The sequence below is a fragment of a genome, unplaced genomic scaffold (genome assembly GCF_019419815.1).
Source record: "Pyrus x bretschneideri cultivar Hongxiangsu unplaced genomic scaffold, Pyrus_bretschneideri_v1 Contig2, whole genome shotgun sequence".
Lineage (NCBI taxonomy): Eukaryota > Viridiplantae > Streptophyta > Magnoliopsida > Rosales > Rosaceae > Pyrus > Pyrus x bretschneideri.
Genome location: NW_025999501.1, coordinates 9,455,030 through 9,475,264, shown reverse-complemented (window position 1 = coordinate 9,475,264; position 20,235 = coordinate 9,455,030). Strand labels below are relative to the sequence as shown.

Sequence of the window (20,235 nt, the reverse complement as noted above, 5' to 3'; positions counted from 1 at the left end):
GTGCATTATTTATTTCTTTTCTTCGCTTGGAAACATTGAGAAGAATGTTGACGTCCCGTCCACCTAATAATTGAGCAGTCTCTATACAAAATAATAGTCTATTAATGGATGGGAATAAGGCTTAAGCTCAAATGGCTTTAATCAATTTGTTCATTTCGAACATTCCAAGCTTTCTGTTAGATTAGATTTAGATTGGATTTAGCTGGCTTTATATTACAATCCCCATTCACACTATATCAATCTTTCCCTCCTATTTTTCCCAAAGTTGTCGGCAGCCTTACCTTGAGTTAACTTCCTAAAAAGAGTTTAGGGTTCCTTCCCACTTGTTTCAAATAATTTACCATACAACTGGAGATATATTTATTTTGTATTTATTATTCTAACCATAAGATAATTATATACTATTAGATCCCGTGGCATATTAATTTTTAAAAAGTTATATTATACTCTGATATATGATATGCATTGAATGAATAAAACGTTAAATGTGCAGTTCATGATCTAACAGTAACAGCAACAAATGTTGGTATGACGTATAGACTGTATAGTATATTGTATATATAATACATATCTTCCATTGTTTAGTTTTCAGGATCGATGAGTTCCTTCACCATTTGAAGTTCGCAGTGTAAAGGTTTTGGCCAGAAGAAAAGATGATGGCAGAGGCACCCATCTATCTTCCCAAATTTGCATGTAAAGGTTTTATTTATTTCTATCGTATAGTAGCGTAATAAAAACTGCAGGTTAGTGCATTGTTGCTTGTCGTTAAATTAGTTTAATTTCGAGATTTGCATCTTAAATTATTTAAATTATATTAATCTGCTGAAGTGCGTAAAGATGGGAAATAGATCATTTTCGAATCATTTCCACCAAATTTATAAATTCGGATTTTTAAAATTTGATCTAACGGCTAAAGTTACTATAACTTTTAAAAAAAAGCCAGTTTTTAATTGTTGGATTAAGTTCAAGAGTCCCGAATTGGTAGATTTGATGGATTTAGTAGAAGGGACATAGAGAGGATTATTTTCTGTAAAGATGCACTGTAAATATTAATAAATAAATAAAAATATTCATTTGGTTATGCATACAAGGAAAAGAATTTGCCGCCAAAATTATTGATTAATTATATGTACTGTTTAGTTCTGCTTTCCATTTAATCAGTGGACAAAAGTCAAAAAACACTGCACAAGATCTGAACTCCAATTACCACGATATTTACGACCAAAGGTCACCTACAACAATGTCCATGGTAGGTCCACTCAAATCGACCATCTGATCAAGGGGCGATGATTGTTCTAGCTCAAATCAATGGCAGTAATTGTCCTGTGACCTAGCTTGTCCCGTTGTCCCCGTAGCTTTACCATTACCCTCCTAAATTACGTATTTAATATTCGAAGGTTACGTGCTTCTGGTGCGGTAAACCTTAAAAGGCCTGCACACACTGTTCTCTCTCTCTCTCTCTCTCTCTCTCTCTCTCACTAGATTTACCGAGCTTGATTTACTTCCATATAAACTCCCAAGCTGAAGAACTTTTCCTTCCAAGAAATGTTATAGCAACCAGTCACTACCCATTTCGCCAAATACCAAGGCAAATCAAAGTTTTCCTGATTTCTTCAATTCTTTTCCGTTTATTTTTTATTATTCATAAATAAAAGTTTATATTTTTACAGCGCTTGGGTGGTGGCAGAGAGATTTGAACCACTGAAGAAGCAGAGAGGAGAGAGAGGGCGGAAGGGAGAGCAAAGATGAAACTTTTCTGGGTTAGCATTGTGATTTCACTTGCTTTCAGCAAATGGGCTGCTGGGTTTATGGAGTACGGCTTCAATGAAACAGAGATGGCTTTGTTGGAGGGCTATGGAGAATCAAAGGTTGGAGCTAACTTGCTGATGGTTGGACTGACCCTCATTGGAGGAGCTGGGGCCAAAGGAGCAGGTGAAATCTCCGCTCTTATGATATGCATTTTGCATATTGTTATTTTTTTGTTTACAAGATAATATTCTAAACTACTCTGGTTTACGAGGATTGGAATCGAACACTGTGCAAGGGGACAGGTGGTGACAAACTGGTCTAACCCGCATCTTTATTTTTCTTTTTTCAATTCGAAATATTTTGCATATTGCTTGATTTTGATAAATTTAGTACCTTTCTCTGTTTTTCTCTGTGCTTTTTTGGAGAGGTGAGATAACAGATTGTATGCTATATGTTGATTGCTTTGTTTTGTCCCTCCATTTATGTATTTCTTTTAGCTTGTATTGCAATTCTCCTGGAAACATCTTATTTACTACTTGAAATTGTGTTTTCTCAGTTCTTTTTTCCCTTTAGTGGCAAAAGATTCTGAGTCAGATTCCTGCTTGAATTGTTAGCATACTGTTTATCATGAAGCTGATGTGATTGGTGTTAAATTTGTTACTTTTCTTTTGTTTTCCAATTCATTTTGTGAATAATTTCTTATTCATTATTCCTGAATGATAGTGATTTGAATTTCATTATTTATTTGGGATCTGTCTTATTTTTATTTTGGCTTAATTTACCAAAACGTGCTTTCGAATTTTGCAGTCTGCTTGGATGGAACCTTACCGGGGTATCATTTGCATCGCGGATTCGGGTCAGGAGCAAATAGTTGGCTCATTCAATTGGAGGTTTGTGATTCGTGTGGTTATTGTTTCTGAAACTGCGGACTTAAGAGCGTGGTTTGAACGAAAGTAATCAGATGACAAGTTTTACAATCATCTGCAGTAGTGCAATGCTTTTTTAAATACGAAAACCATGTTTTTATCATGTTACCTTTGGTTGATTGATTTCCAAACAAGCCTCTCAAGTCCTTTGATTTGCCGACAATTGGCGGAGTTTAGGACTTGAATTAACATCTTGTGGCAGGGGGGAGGATGGTGTAACAACATTAGAACTTGTGTTTATCGAAAAACAACAAGGCGGGGATCATCAAAATACATGGAAAAACAGTTAGTATTCAGTGGAATACTAAGCAATAAAGCTGAAGAAAATCCTGGTTTGCTCCTCAAAGTTAATGCTATGCTTGCGCATCTGCTTTTTCCTCGTTTAACTGTCTTGATCCTCATCTTTATCATTTATGGGACTGCAGATTTTTTCAACTGGAACAGAGTCAAGGTTCGTTATTGCGATGGTGCTTCTTTTTCTGGGGATAGTGAAGATAAGGTTAGTGGAATGTTCTCACTGTTTACATTTTTCTACCAAATGGCGGCCTTGATATCATTTGGCGGCTAAAAAATTGGCTTAAAACTGATAAATCAACATAAACCTCAACTGTTTTCACTCATATTTGCTCACCAGATGCTAAAATATTGTGATTCTGCTTTTAGGCCAAAGAACTGCAATTTAGAGGAGAGCGTATATGGTTGGCTGCAATGGAAGACTTGAAGTCAAAGGGCATGAGCTACGCCAAGCAGGTTCTTCTTGTTTAAGGTCTATTCTCATGCTATGCCACATCTTTCAGTATATTGACAGATTGTATTTCAGGCTCTTCTTTCGGGTTGCTCTGCCGGTGGTGTTGCAGCTATTTTGCACTGTGATAAGTTCCGGGGTTTAATGCCAGGAACTACGAAAGTGAAGTGCCTGAGTGATGCTGGATTGTTTCTTGATGCGTAAGTACTATCCGGAATGCTCGCTCTTGCTCTCTGTCCAATGTGAATACCTGCTCGAGCTTATTAATTTAACACAGATATTAATGGTGATTCTGTATCAACTTGTAGGAATGACGTTTCTGGTGGACGCACACTCAGGAATTTATATAGTGGCATTGTCGGCTTGCAGGTATTGACTCGATCTCAAAGATTTGTAACCCACCCCCAATTCATGTTTTATCTTCTTCATTTTTTTCTTTTAATTTTTTCCATGTTTTCGATGCATGCTTATGGTTTTCTTATGATTATCACAGGGGGTGAAACCAAATCTGCCACAATATTGCACTAATCACCTTGACCCGACTTCGGTAATCATTTCCTTTTCCCCTTCTATATATTTCTTCTTTTGCAGTCCTTAACTTGAAGATAGGTGGAAAAATCGAAAAGTTACGTGCACCGCTATTTACTCTTAAATTACCATCCTTCCTTGCAGTGCTTCTTCCCTCAGAACTTGATCTCCAGCATCAAAACCCCACTGTTTATACTCAATGCAGCATATGATTCGTGGCAGGTAAAGTTTCGCTTTTATAGGGTTCTAAAATTTGGTTTTACCTGATGTTCCATGCTGCACAGTGTTTGATAAGTGACTGAATGATTCTGCTTGAAAACAGATCCAGACCAGTTTAGCTCCACCGGCAGCAGATCGTGCCGGCTACTGGCGCGATTGCAGATTAAACCATGAAAAATGTACTCCATCACAGATCAATTTTCTTCAAGGTGATCCCACATTTGAGGAATTACTTTGAGTCTTAAGATTTCATAGCATTTCAGAAACACATGACTAAATTCGTACTGCTTGTAATGATTTTTATTTTTCTTTTAAACAGGATTCAGGAACCAAATGCTGAATGCAGTAAAACAGTTCTCTATGTCTGAACAAAACGGGTTGTTTATAAATTCGTGTTTTGCGCACTGCCAATCCGAGAGGCAGGATACATGGTTTGCTGATGATTCTCCAGTTATTGGAAAGAAGGTGAGCTTCTGATGCAACACAGTATATCAAGTTCTCCCCCAGTCATAAAAATCAAGAGATCTTAAATTTCAAACTCTAATGTTTATGTGTGACCGATGATATGCAGGCAATTGCTATAGCAGTTGGAGATTGGTATTTCGACCGAACAAGCGTGAAGATCATAGATTGTCCCTACCCATGTGACAATTCTTGCCACAATCTGAATTTCGAAAAAGCTTAGTTTTCCCTTTCGATAAACGAAATAGCTTTATAGTTCGATTGAAAATTGGTATAGAAGACCATAAAACAGAAATCTGCTGAGAAGTGCAAATGCTATCGGCAAGCATTTCGCAATTGATGTAATGTTTTTCGTTTTAAGTTCTTCGTATCTTTGATTGTGTCTCGAATAAACTCGGTTCAATAGCAAATTCGTAGTTGAAGAAGGTAGGGAGAAGCCACTTCTGTAAGGAGTTTGTAATAGATTGTGTAAATTTTAATTCTGGATTTTATGTAAGGGGTTAGCAATTCTTTATCGCAGCCATTCGATTTCTGTTATGATTCATGAAATTCAACAGAAATACAAAATAGAAAGATTATAAAAGTACCACTAGACTAAAAGTTAGTTAAAATCAAATCTTCGAGTAGACTGCTTTCACGTACTAGGTCGACCAAATCTTTCACATGATGGGTATAAAGAAACTATCCCCGAGTAAAAAATGGAAATTGTTATTAGCACTCAAAAAATCTCATTTTACACTCCTCACAAGTGTATTTTTATTTCTAATTATAGAAAGTTTGGAGTGCCAAATGAGATTTTTGGAGTGCTAATAACAATTCCTAAGAAAATATCAATCAAAACTAAATATTGTTAGTACTTGGCAGACGTGGGTTAGATCAACATGCCCTCTTGCGCTTAATCACTGTCTTTGTAAATTAGAATAGATTACAATACAGTCTTAAAAAAAGAGTAGAGTTAGTGATTTTTAGATGTTACTAGATCATTTTAGGTTAGCCTCCTCTCTTGCACTCAATCACCCTCCAAAAAGTAGTTTAGAATATCACATTGTAAAAAATAGAAGATTGTAAATAATTTGATCGTCTTGATGATTTTTGTGCTTATCAACACCATTGTATTAGGAATGTATTTCCTTGGAGAACTAGGATTATTTTCCTCCTTATTACTATAAATAAAAGCAGTTTTTTAGTCAAAATGGTCCTTAAGATTTGTATATATAATTCATTAATTTGATCCCTAAGATTTGAAATCAATAGAAATGGTCCCTATGTTTGTCCACCATCAATCATTTTGGTCAATAAAAAATATATTAAATAAGGACCAAATGACAAAAATATCCTCAATTTAATAAACAATGGGCTAAATGATTTGACAAAAATTGAAAGTATTTTCATCATTTTAGCCTTATTTAATGGTGATTTTCCACAGGAGGACCAAAATGATTAATGGTAGACAAATTCATGGACTACTTCTATTGATTTCAAATTTCATGGACCAAAATGAGAAGTTATACAAATCTCAGGAACCATTATGGCTAAAAAGCCAATAAAAGCGTTGGGGAATAACACAACCTCAGAATTACACACTTCACTCTACCATTGCCGCACCCCCTCTCTCTTTGTCAGATAAATTGGCCACAACAAGCCAAATTGATGTATCATCTGCCTTATAGTTCTGGACAGGAGAATATTCTATTATCTATATTGCTGAGTCTATGCATGGCAATATGGCATACAAACATCCAAAACTGGTAAATGTTTATAGTTTCCCAAACAAATAAATAAATAATCTCCTTAATTAATCACATTTTAAAGATATGATAATGATTTTTCTTTTCCCCTTCTGTGATACCCTTTCAACTTGTTCTTGTATTATTAAGCTTCCTTTGACCTTAGCAATGTCTGAATTCAAAATATCCTGCCGGGAAATTGAATATCAAAACCCTACGAGAAGAGGCTTGTAATCTCAATGCCTCAATCATATATATGATGTAAACTTATATGGTTATATAATTAAAACACAAAATAAGGAGTTGGCTAACCTGATCATGAAGCGGTAGCCATTGGAGACCAAGCGAAGAGGATGTAGGTTGCGGCAACACCGGAATCTTCCACAAAGCACCTAGTCAGATACAATTATTTAGCGTTTGTTGTGTGTCTAGGGTTTGCAGGGACCTTAGTATTTATACTGGCTAAGGCATTAAGGTTATGTTCATAAAGGAATCCCAAATCCCATTTTCAGCCTATCAGTTAGGTATCATAATCACATATAATTAATCAAAGACTCCATCAATCTTACTTGTATTAACCTAATATAAGATTGATGTCTTAGGAGATCAAATCACAATATCTACATTAATATCCAATATTACATTCCTATTGTATCTTGTAGACCATTTAAGGTTGATTTATATTGGAATAAATTCAACATTCTCCCACTGGTCTACAAATATAATATTTATGTTTATACTTGAGATTGGAAATTAATGTCACTTTAATGGCCATGTAGTTGTGATAATATCTCATCCTTGATACAAGTTTCTGTCAAATAAGTCTTTCAACATGGAACTAATAAGGTTGTAAGGTTGTAAATGTAGCTACTCGTATTTAATTCAATAAAGTTCTATCTTTCGACCAAAAAAAAAAAAAAAGGTTGTAAGGTTGACACAACCTAGAACCTTCATAATCACACATGCTAACAATTTTATTTGCCTCTATTTGCTATTATTAGGGGAATTTATTATCAATTTCTGCCTCTAAAAAGGAGAGGCGGATAAATGATTCGCCCCTAAAAAAGGCGTTGCTAAAAGAATTAGAGGCAAATATTTTCTTAAATCCGTCCCTATTGTTTTTACAGCCGCACCTAATGTTTTGCATGACACACTGGAAATTAGCACATTAAAGGCAGAATGCTCCACCCCTACTTAGTATTTTATAATTATAATATAAGATTACTATTTATTAGCCATTATTGCATTTTGAGGAATTCGTTTCAATCGGAAAAGGTTTTCTTTCCACAATTAATAACCTACAAGAACTTGATAAACAAAACCCAGAAGAAGCTATTACCAGCAAATATGGGAAAAAAAAATTCAGATTTCATTTCATTAGATACAAAACATACATGAACACGATAGATTGATATTTGAACTACAAATCCAGTAGTGTACATAAGGCTTTGAACAAAATTTAAAACTAAATCTAATGAAGACCCATTCTCTAATCCGGACACACAACTGATGTAGATTACATGTCTGTCTTTCATCATCCCTGCAGAGTCAAAGCACTAAAAGTTACAAATTTTCAATAAATTTATACACGCTAAACCCAACTAAAAGATGCAATATTAAATAACAATATGTAAATAATTACTCACCAATATGAAATGAGCAACCACTCTCAGTCACCCCAAACAAAAACAAAGATGGAAATGTCCAAGCCCAAACTGAGAGACCTGGGTTTGATCGTTTTCATTGGTAACAAACACAATATATACAAATATAAGTTTTATAAAATAATAACAAATAAATAAGGGAAAATAGTGGGAAACCCCAAATCATCTCCTAGTCTTCGATTCAATCAAGTAGCTTGGACCAGGAAAAACAGAATTAAGGAAGAAAGAAGGAAGAACGAAAGGAAAGCTGGTGAGAAGAAAGAAAGTGGTGGAGAAAGTGAAGGAACGTGGTTCAGAAAGTGAATAAATGGGAATGTAAACGGCGATTTAGCGTTTTTAAAAGTTAGAAGTTGGATTACGTGCTAACTCTACATTTAATATTATAAAATTTTGAATTACAACAGAAAATAAACAGTTTTTTTTTCCAATTAAAACACAAAAATAAATAGTTGTGGCCAACATTTTCGCCCCTAATGCCCCTAAATTAATGCAGGCAATTTAATTCGCCCCTAGTTTGCGTGTAATCCGCCCCTAATGCATTTTCACTAAATCCGCCTCTAATGTCAATTAATTGGGGCAATTATTTTTTTCCGCCCCTAATAGTTACTTTTCTTGTAGTGTAAAATCCTCATCACATGAAACACCGTCAAATTATGATTACATAGATAAACTTTAATTACCTGAATGTATCTCAACTTTTATCATCTCAGGTCATCCTTAATGTAAACTTTTATTGCAGTTGCAAACAAAACTTCATAAAACATAATTATTCCACACCTACGAGCAAGATGAATTAACATGTTTTTGACACTGGTTCATATACCATATTAGTTACTTGTGTGAGAAAAATTTTCAACACTTATGAGCAAGACGAAAAAACCCTCACAACTAATACAACATATAAATCATGTCATGCAATTTTAAGTTGAACCAAAAGAATTATTCCACACCTACAAGCAAGAAGATTAACCCTTCCATTATGATTTAAAATACAATTTGATTAGGAAAGTGTTATTGGCACTCCAAAAATCTCATTCTACACTCCTTACAAGTGTATTTTTCTTTCTAAATATAGAAAGTTTGGAGTGTATAATGAGAAATTTGGAGTGCCAATAACAATTCCCTTTGATTAACTTGATATCAGATATATAGTCATTTGATAATTGACCAACACATAAAAATGTGACTCAATGAATCCAACCGAAGATTAGATTGAATACATGGACTCAAAATCATACATACCTTATAGGTCATCTGCAAATGTAAGGCTAAAATGAAACTCAAGGTCCCACTGATCTGCAACATCGTTACTTAATTTGCAAATTAATACTTAAATCATACTTTTAAAATATGCTTGCATTTCACTACAAAATTATCTTTCTTTAACCTTTCTTTAACACATTAAATAGCATAATCTCAATGAAAAGTAAAAACTTAGACATTCACCGTTGTTTATGCAAAATCAGGCATCCAACAACCATCTTGTTTGTATTAATAATTATATATTTATGCTAAGTCCCCATGAGCCTCAAAATTCTTTATAAAGATTAACAAATAATCAATCAAGGCATCCAAATGATTGCAAGTAACATGAAAAATATACACATACACCAAGTACTCATTCATGCAACCAAATGTTTATGGAAGATAGAATAACACTTTAATAGATTTATGCAAGTCCACTTAATGCTCAAAACTTTAGAACAACTCCCACTATGCTTTTAGAGTTTATATATTTATTACAAATAAGTTAATGAGTGAAGCCCAATTTTCTTTCACTAATTTTCCCACTTGTGCAAATACTCATTAATTCATTCTTTCAAAGATATACCAAAATAAAATTACTTCATATTTTAGACATAATAGAATAGATACCAAGACCAACACAAAGTTGTCAAACAGATTTTCAGCATTAAGTTACACTTACTTTAGAATTTACCATAATTAATTCATAAGCTTGGTCACTACCAAAATTATATAGATAAAACTAGACATACTAATCTTCATAAAATAAAAATATACAGTCGTTTTAGATCAAAATAGTAGTCTAAAGTGACTTCTCAAAAGACCAACACAATCTGTCAGCAAAACTGTCAATACGAGCATGGGTTACTAGTAAATTCACCATAATAACAATACATGGAAAAAAATTACGAAAATTTTCAGAAACTTAGTAGACATGCATATGTAGAACATATAAAAAATTCAGGTCATTTGGTGACCATTAGACTTGTCATTCATCCAATTTTAGTCAAGACATACAATCTGCCAGAAACAGTTATGTGCATCTATCATGAATCTATGCATCCATAACAAATTCAATTTCATATCATTTCAATTTTGATGTTCAAAGGAAGCTGTAGTAGTCAAACTTTATCCTCTAAACCGATATCATAGTTCAAATTGAAAAGATTTACAAGCATAATACTTAAACAATGCGTACCTTAGCAATTCTTGATTAACCTTCATGGGCCCAATACTTTGCATCAACAAGTCTCATGAAGAGACAAAAATACATCATGATGCAACTAATTTCATGCCTTAAACCACAACCTATAATGGGGCTCATAGTGGAAATATTTGTAACTGAAGACATGAAACTTAATCACCAATAAAACTTCATGAAACTAGGTTAATTTACACCTACGAGCAAGCAAATTATTCTAGTACTGGATTATATGTCACAAGAGTTAACTTCATGAAAAAAACTTCAACACCTACGGGCAAGATGAAGCTTCCACAAACTCCTATGAAATAAAATCCATACTATGTCATCTTAATTAAAACAAAAGAAACAATCCACATCTATGGGCAATAAGATTATCCCTTATATTCTAATTAAGATGCAATGTTGATCAAATTAACTTAAAACCATTGTCCCAACATCAACTAAGCCGCTACGGCTTGTTGAGTTGACAAGACATTGATCAATTACAACCTGAAACAATACAAATGTCACATGGATTAGTTAGCTGTAAGTGACAAAATTATGACAACATGATTCAAGCTTCGAGTCTTGCCAACAAATGGCATTATGCAAAGTCTAGCTTTAAGTGCTTGGCTTTCCTTGTCAAATAATGTTATTGAACCATCACACATATTCAATCTAGCTTTAGAATATACTCAGATTATGGGATGTTGCTACTGGAGTAAATGTTCGAGAAGTGGCACATTTCAACTCAAAGGTTTGTTCATGCATGTGCATTTCATATCTTTATTTGTGTTGCATTATGACTAGTTTGATTGTCTAACCAGTTTAGAGTGTTGACTTGGAGTTATCTAGGCACACAAATTAAGACAACTCACATGGGCTTTCTGACACCTTTCTAATGGTGGTCAATTTATGGCTATTGATTTGGCTAAATCTCTTTTGCAGCCAACAAGTGTCATTGGGACAAGTTGGCTGATGAAAATTCTGATCTCATTGGGTATATTTTTTCCCTAGGGTTTCAAATTTGTTCCTGGGGGTTTAGAACTCAGTTTTAGAGTGAGAGTTGCTTTAAAGGCTTGAAGCTTGCATCTTCTCTATTTATGAACCCTAACTGCCAAACCTTCCTCATGCATTAAACACTCAAACATTGTCTGTTAGGGTTGCATTGTTTTAAGGTTTTGCATTTATGTCTTAGTTTGATTTTAAGCTTTAAATTCATTTTTAGACCAAGCTTTTGGATTTAAGTTAGATTCTTCCTTCAACAGTTTGACTGAAGAACCTAACTGGTCAGTTGAATCCAAATATACTGTGCATATCATAAAATCATATCACATCATTGATCGTGTTAATCTTGGTGCCACAAGGTGATGAGCTCAGGAGGAGCTGCCACTTTATGAAGACCGAAGGAGTTCATCTCGTGTAAGGTAAGGTTGCACAAAGGTAAAGCTACTCCTTAGATAGGGATCTAGGAATTGAGTTTGTGTGATCTTTGTATGAACCTTTGTTTACACTAGTGGATTGGACTTAGTGGAGAGTCCCCGGTTTTTTAACCCAGTGGTGGGTTTTTTCGGCCAAAAATATCTTGTGTTCAAGTTACATTTATTGAGTTCAAGTTATGCTTATTGTGTCACACATCTCACACACATACAGTAAACACATACATGGTACATAATGGTATGTGTTTACTGTTATGCTCACTTGACACAGTGATAACGTGTAACAAACCACAGCCTTGCAGACTAGGATAGTTTTTGGAAACTGAAATTGGTATTTGAATTTTAGATTTATTGACTAACAAACCTATCTTAGTTGACTAGCGGGTTTGACTAGTTAGTCCAGCAGATTATGATTTTTATAAACAGTTCATTCCACCTGGTACTATATTTCACATTAATTTAATAATCTCCTTCATGACTCCCTTTCGATATTCAATTAATCTCAATAAACCTGACAGCATACTTGAAAGAGATTAATCACATATAGAACAAGTTGTATAAGTTGTAATATCAATCTTCCACCACAAGGATGTCAATATGTATGAGAGAACATGATGGAGCTAATTGATTCAAAATAGAAACACTTTATATCATCAATACAGTCGCTTTAATTCAAAAGTCAAATTGTGATATCACTGAAATGCTTTCTTAAGTCAAATTGGTTCCTTGTCTTTTGTACCTTTCTTTCCGTAGTACAAGACTACTAAAAAATTAGCATCAAAATCATGAATTAGCCTTGTAATTACCAAATTAAACAAAGGTACAAACAAAATTCTTTTCTTCCAAAATAAACATCTCCGGTGCATGTCATACATTAGCCTTGAATAATTTCTTTTCTTCTCCTCTTATGGCACATAAAAATTAACTAATCAAAACATTTTTAAAATTCTTTAGGCATAGGAAAAACTAACAAACTATATACAAGTTTGAAAACTTATGCTTATCAACTAAGTCACATGCTTTGAATGAAATACATACCTCATGCCTTCATATGGTCACCACTTCTTTATAAACATATATGTAATCACATGACCAATCGTAATTCTAAATAGAATAGATAAAATACAAATGAAAATTGTCACTTACACACTACAAACCTCGTTCACTTGTATGATGTCCTTGTTCTTGCCATAGGATGCTTTCTGTCATTCTCAGTCAATCCATAAATCATGAATCAATTTTCACAATTGACTAGTCCTATATAATTAAATGACTACTGAGATAAGAAAGCAAAATTGTAGACAAAACTAATTGATTAGTCACGCAGATTCCTTATGGAGTTAAAATCATTATAAACATTACTTGAGTTAATATTCCCAAGTCATACTTGAGTACTGGTACATATATAATGCATATATCCAGGGCATAATAATTCAAACATAACCAATAATCCTACGGCATTATTAATGCTCATTCACCAGATTTGTACATATATTTGTGTCTTTGCATAGAAATCATTTCACGCAATATAGGACAATCCAACCCTTTAGAAGAATGACACGCCATTTGTCAATTTTGCTACATATTTGCAAAATTATTTCCCACAGCGTGACATGGTTATATATAATTTCCTATACATTATTTTACCCATTCAAATGGAATCAGAAAACCTGCGGCAATCCGTGCGGCATTTGAGAGGTGATTAGTGTCCCCTTGTCGCATGTCCACCATGAACGTACCTCACACAGGTGTTCTCGCCCGTGGCAGTAAAGAACCCTCCTGAAGCTGTGGCTGGAGTTGAAGAACCCCTCCTATCTAAAACTTTTAACGTTTGGGCCAAAAATACTTAACAATTTGCTGCTAGTTAAAAGAATCTGTAAAACACTTATATGATACCATGTTTTATATATACGCTTCTCAGCATTCCTACGTGATTATAGGATCCCAATTCCTATATGATTTTTTAAAATTCATGCTTCAATTCTATAAAAATTATATATAGATTCGATGCTTCAAAATGTTCAATCATATACCATGGTTACCATATTCATGGACGATGAAGAAATCTGCTTGCTTAGATCATCAATGGTAATATCACAAACATATGTGCTAACACGAGCAGCTGTGAAAATCTTTTTGTGTCTCCAAACGGTACCTTGACTAGAGTCAATAATTCAGATGAATTGCAAAACCCTAAATTTATCATTGCTCATCCTGATCGAATTGAAGTATATTAACATATACAACATTAAACAGTGATAATCTCACTTCTTAGTCGAACACATAAATCATTGCCCGTTTTGATGCATGTTGCCAAAACATATAAAATTAGGATTCATATTCATGACATACTTGACTAAAGCATGATATGCAATGTATGGATATGCCCTGCAGTATACATCACTATGCATGTATATTATATAATTAATTTAAGCTTCAAGGGATTCAACTAAATATATATACCAATCAAAGTACAATATCATAGACCGTCACGAAGATCGAATTCAATGGGACAAACCATATTGCTTTGGTAGATGACAGGGACCTCTCTTTGGTTTTCCAATGTAAGGTAAGAAAAAATATAACATGCTCACAAAAATTTAAGAACATCAGCGGGACATGTGTGATTAGTAGACTTTCAACGTTTATAATCGAAATATCAATTACTGATTAAGCTGTCTGTTTTCAGTCTCTAAAATTAACTTTTCTTAATAGGTTTTAATCATATGACAAATGGCTCTGATACTTCTTAATAGGTTTTAATCATATGATAAATGGCTCTGATACTATATATAAATCTTGTATGGTTATATAATTAAAACACAAAACAAGGAGTTAGCTAACCTGATCATGAAGCGATAGCCATTGGAGACCAAGCAAAGAGTATGTAGGTTGCGGCAACACCAAAATCTTCTACAAAGCACCTGGCTGGATACAACTACTTTATGAGAAGTGTTTGTTGTGTGTCTAGGGTTTGCAAGTATAATCAAAGACTCTGTCAATCTTATTTGTATTACAAGACACCTAATATAAAATTGATATCTTATTAAGAGATCAAATCACAATATCTACATTAATATCCAATATTAAATTCTTATTATATGTTGTAGATCATTTAAGGTTGATTTATATTAGAATAAATCCAACGTATAAACCATATGAGCTGTTGTTATGAATTCAACTATTGTTGCATGCTTATTCTCCCTGTCGGCTATGCTGTCATTTTTGTATTTTCACTTTTGTTTAATCAATGTTTCTGCATATTGAAACTGGTTTTTAACTATGTTTACTTCTGTGTTTATATAATATAATATTTTGGTCGCCATTCGAGGGAATGAATCTATGTCTTCTGCTAACTCTTTCTTTTTACTTCCCCTCAGCGATGTGGGACAGCCAACAATCTCATCCTCTACTAGTTTTTACCATGGTGGATTGGAAGAGGACTTAAAGTGTTCGTTTCGAAAACTCCGATCTTTTGTTAGATCTCTTTGTTTTTCCCATTTCTGGGCAACTTTAGTTGACTAACTCCCAAAGAATTCATTTTCTCTTTTAAATTTTATTTCCTTTTGTGTTGTGATAAGCTGGCCACAGTGAAGTAATAATTCAATAAGTTTTCTGATTTAACCAAGGACCAACGTGCATTCGAATCTTTTGTCAGGTTAGAATTTGAGTTCCGTTTTTATAGCCGTATTTCGAAGGTTTGGGTGGCAGAGGGATTGAGGCAGGGGAGAGCCATGGTGAAGTTCTTGTGGGTTGGCATTGTGGCAGCACTTGTTTCCAGAGTTTGGGCTGATGGGTTTGTGGAGAACAGTATCAATGAGGCGGTGCCGCCTTTGTGGGAGGAGACCTATGGAAGCTCTAAGGCTGCAAGTGAGATATTGATGGTAGGGCTAACCCTCGTCGAAGGAGCTGCTGCTAAAGGAGCAGGTATCTCATACATTGATGTACTCTAAAACTTTCACAGTTCATAAATTCTTATTCGTTCTAATGCTTGTTATCTAAGTTCTGTCTCCTTTTTTTGGGCTACATTACATCCTTGTGAATTTGGCTCTTGCAGTATGCTTGGATGGAACAGTTCCAGCGTATCATTTGCACCGCGGATATGGATCGGGGGTGAATAGTTGGCTCATTAAGTTTCAGGTTTGTGAGACTAATCAGAAAATTATCGCTATAGGGATAATTACATCATATAGATGGTTCCAGGAAACTCACACTTCAGAGCATGTTGTGAGGCTGAAGTTTTCAGATGACACGTTTTCTTTTAGTTGATTGGTAGCCAAGTAGCCTGCTTGATTCCTTGTTGATGCAGGGAGGAGCATGGTGTAACGATACCAGAAGCTGTTCTGACCGCAAGTTTACACCATTTGGATCATCAACGCGCATGGAAACGGAGATGCCATTTTCTGGAATACTAAGCAATCAAGCTGAACAAAATCCTGGTTTTCGATCACAAACTTAATGGATCTGATTTTTTTTTTCTTTCTAGTTTAGCTGTTTTGATCCTTATCTTGTCATATCTGGGATTGTAGAGTTTTTCAACTGGAATAGAGTACTGCTTCGCTATTGTGATGGCGCTTCATTTTCTGGGGATAGCGAAAATAAGGTCTGGCGGAAGTTCTTGCCATTTGCATTTTTTGCACAAAATAGTGATCGTGACCATAATATGGAAGGGACCCTAAATATTTCTATACATTTCGTGTACATCAGATGCTAACATATAGTGATTCTGCATTTTAGAAAGAACATCTGCAATATAGAGGACAGCGGATATGGTTGTCTGCAATGGACGATTTGATGTCAAAGGGCATGTGCGACGCCAATCAGGTACAACATACTTTATCATCCTCAAGATCTATTCCTGTTCCCATGTTATGGCTCTTCTTGCAACATATTAATCAATCATACATTAGGCTCTTCTTTTTGGTTGCTCTTCCGGCGGCCTGTCATCTATTCTGCACTGTGATGAATTTCGGGGCTTATTTCCCACAACCACAAAAGTGAAGTGCTTGAGTGATGGCGGATTTTTTATTGACGCGTGAGTAGTACTATCTATAATGCCTTTACTCTTTTGCTGCATTATTTACATGCAGACATGTACTTACTAGCTAGTTATAAACACTTTGATTTTGTTCGGTGACCCTGTATGGAATTGTAGAGTTGACATCTCCGGTGGACGCACACTAAGGGATATTTATACTGGGGTTGTAAGCTTGCAGGTAAATATGTTATTAACTTGAAATTTATTGTTCCGAAATCCTGGAAACATTTAAAGGAATTCTAATGTGCGCTTATGTAAATTCCTTTGATTATCACAGGGGGTGCGAGAAAATCTGCCTCAATTCTGTACTAGTCACCTCGACCCTACTTCGGTAATCAATTTTTTTCCACTTGCAGTTTTCAATTTGAAGATAGGTGGTAGCATAATAAGTTGTGCACTACTTCTTTCTTTGCAGTGCTTCTTTCCTGAGAACTTAATCGCAAACATTACAACTCCGCTCTTTATACTCAATTCAGCATATGATTCATGGCAGGTAATTGTTCATTATTCATTTTAAAGTCTTAATTGAGAGTTACTTAAAGGACTTTTAATGAAAAAATTCATTTCATTGTCTTTCCCACTTGAAATCAGATCTATAACAGTTTAGCTCCACCATCAGCAGATCCCCACGGTGAGTGGAACAGTTGCAGATTAATCTTGCAAGTTGTTCGGCATCACAGATGCAAATTCTGCAAGGTGAAATCCCACAAACAAGAAATTTTTTTCGACTCTTAAATCTTGCAGAAGCTTCAGAATTTCAGAAACAAACTGTGCAACTATTGTGACATTTTATTTCTGGAATGGAACAGGATTCAGGAATCAAATGCTGAATGCAGTAAAACAATTCTCGGTGTCTAATCAAACTGGGATTTTCATAAACTCTTGTTTCGCGCACTGTCAAACAGGGCAAAGTGAATGGTTTTCACATGATTCTCCAGCTGTTGGAAACAAGGTGAGCCTGTATTAACTACCAACACATGCAAACAGAAACAGAAACACACGCATTATATGTAGGGCTCAGAGATATCTAAAGTTACAAATGTGACGGATTATTGCAGACAATTGCAGAAGCTGTCGGAGATTGGTATTTTGATCGAGCGGAGGTTAAGGTTGTTGATGAAACTTGCCGCCATTTGGCTCTCAAATGAGCATTGTTTGATCGATTATTTGCATGGTAATTGTATTGTGTTGTCTGCACTATAATACTATCCCTTCTGCTTAATGAAATAACTAAAAACTGAAATCAATAGAATTCTGTTATCAAAGTTCAAAGACCAAAAAACAAATGGATGAATTGGATAAAAAACGGTAAAACATATGACTAAGGAGAATGCCAACGCATTGTTCAACGAGCGCCTGCAGATGATTGAAGAATATTCTCATTCTTCCTTGGTGAGAATAATGATTAGTGTGGTGATACCTGATTCCTTGTCTCCAATACAGTCAATCTCCGTTCATGGTCTGGACACAATTTCCCCCTACTCTACCAGGCACAAAATTCAAGCAGTGTACCTGGAAGTATGATGATATTTAGAGTTGGATGCGTATACTTGGCCATTGTCATGTAGTTCATGTACATGTTTCAGGGGTGATTTGTATTTTTACATAACCATAATCTATATATGTATTTTGTATACCAAATGTATAGAAAAAATGGAGCCAATTCTTAAGCAGAATCCGTTCATCAGTAGCTGGAGTAGGATCTGCTCTTGCAAAATTAAGAAGAGACGTATCTCAGTAAAGTAGGCACAATCAGATCTCCATTATCCCAGTTAAGTGTCTCTTCCTAATTAAGCGGAAACATGTCGATAAATCTCCACAATATTAGTATGCATATCGTTGACGATATGTAGTCCATGTTGTAGCCAATCCAGCTACAATTCAGCGGGATCCCGCCATAGAGAAAATTGACCCTGAAAAATATCTGAGGATTGATAGGAATTTGATTGTCTTGTTTATCAAAATCAGTGTGATTGTTACATACATGACTTGGCAAACACTCTGTCCTTTACGAACTACTTACACCTTTAGTTGTGTGAAAAAGCTGAATCCTATTAAAAGATGTGTAAGATTTAATCAAGGATTAACGTACATTCCCAACCTTTCCGATTTAGGATTTGAGCTTCGTTTTCATAGCCATGATTTCAAAGGTTTGAGTGGGGTAGAAATTAAGGCGGAGGAGAGCCATGGAGAAGTTCTTGTGTGTGGGCATTGTGACAGCACTTGTTTTCATGAGGCAGCACCGCCTTTGTTGAAGACCTATGGAGGAACCTCCAAGGCTGCAAATGGCATACTGATGGTAGGGCTAACCCTCATCTAAGGAGCTGCTGCCAAAGGAGCAGGTATGCATGCACTGATGCATTCAAGAAAATTCGAAGTTCTTTTTCTTTATTTTTTTTGAAGTTTTGTTATACAACGATATATATAGAATTTTCACAGTTCTTAGTCCTTGTCCTTAATGATAGTTAATTCTTGTTATTTTGAGTAATGTCCCAATTTTATTTTGGTAAATTTCGCTCTTCCAGTCTGCTTGGATGGAACAGCACCTGCTTATCATTTGCATTGTGGATATGGATTGGGGGCGAATAGTTGGCTCATTCACCTTCAGGTCTGTGAGAAGAAACTCACACTTTAGAGCATGTTGTGACTGAAATAATCAGATTACAAGTTCATCTTTCCTTTTAGTTATACTCTCTCTCTCTCTCTCTCTCTCTCTCTCTCGTTCTTTTTGTGGCAGGGAGGAGCATGGTGAAACGACATCAGAAGTTGTTCTAACCGAAAGTATTCAGCGTATGGATCATCAGCACGCATGGAAACAGAGATAGCATTTACGGGAATACAAAGAAACGCAGCTGAAAAAAATCCAGGTTTTCTCCTCAAACATAATACTCAATTGTTAAACCGATACCTGCGTCTCCTTTTTTTCTGTCTTGATCCTTATCAGGTTTAGGAATGGGATTGCATATTTTTTTTTAAACTGGAATAGAGTATTGCTTCGCTATTGTGACGGCGCTTCTTTTCTTGGGGACAGCGAAAATCAGGTGGGCATTCCATTCTTGCCATTTACACTTCTCCAGAATATAGTGGTAGTGATTACAGTTGTGCTGAAAGACAAAAGGTGAGCAATAAAGATACAAGCTTAGGATCTCACATCCAGCTACCGGAATCAAAATTGACTTGCTTGTATTGGAAGGTACCTTACGTATCTGTTTATATATGTAAATGTGAAGCTAAAATATAACGATTCTGCTTGTAGGAAAGAAAACTGTCACTTAGTGGAAAAAGGCTTTGTTGTTGTTGTTGCTTGTAG

General features: G+C 35.1%; 1 protein-coding gene and 1 pseudogene across 1 annotated transcript; both read left to right on the top strand.

Annotated features, from left to right (window-relative positions):
* Positions 1–1,434: 1,434 nt before the first annotated feature.
* Positions 1,435–5,148, top strand: LOC125476884 (pectin acetylesterase 12-like). The gene is made up of 13 exons (XM_048583465.1): positions 1,435–1,588; positions 1,671–1,932; positions 2,557–2,639; positions 2,878–3,007; positions 3,101–3,174; positions 3,339–3,425; positions 3,496–3,620; positions 3,729–3,789; positions 3,914–3,967; positions 4,093–4,170; positions 4,271–4,376; positions 4,487–4,632; positions 4,739–5,148. Exons 2-13 carry the CDS (start codon positions 1,746–1,748, stop codon positions 4,850–4,852), a joined length of 1,245 nt encoding a protein of 414 aa, XP_048439422.1. The 5' UTR covers positions 1,435–1,588; positions 1,671–1,745; the 3' UTR covers positions 4,853–5,148.
* A 10,071-nt stretch (positions 5,149–15,219) lies between these two features.
* Positions 15,220–18,147, top strand: LOC103928265 (annotated as a pseudogene).
* The last annotated feature ends 2,088 nt before the right edge of the window (positions 18,148–20,235 follow it).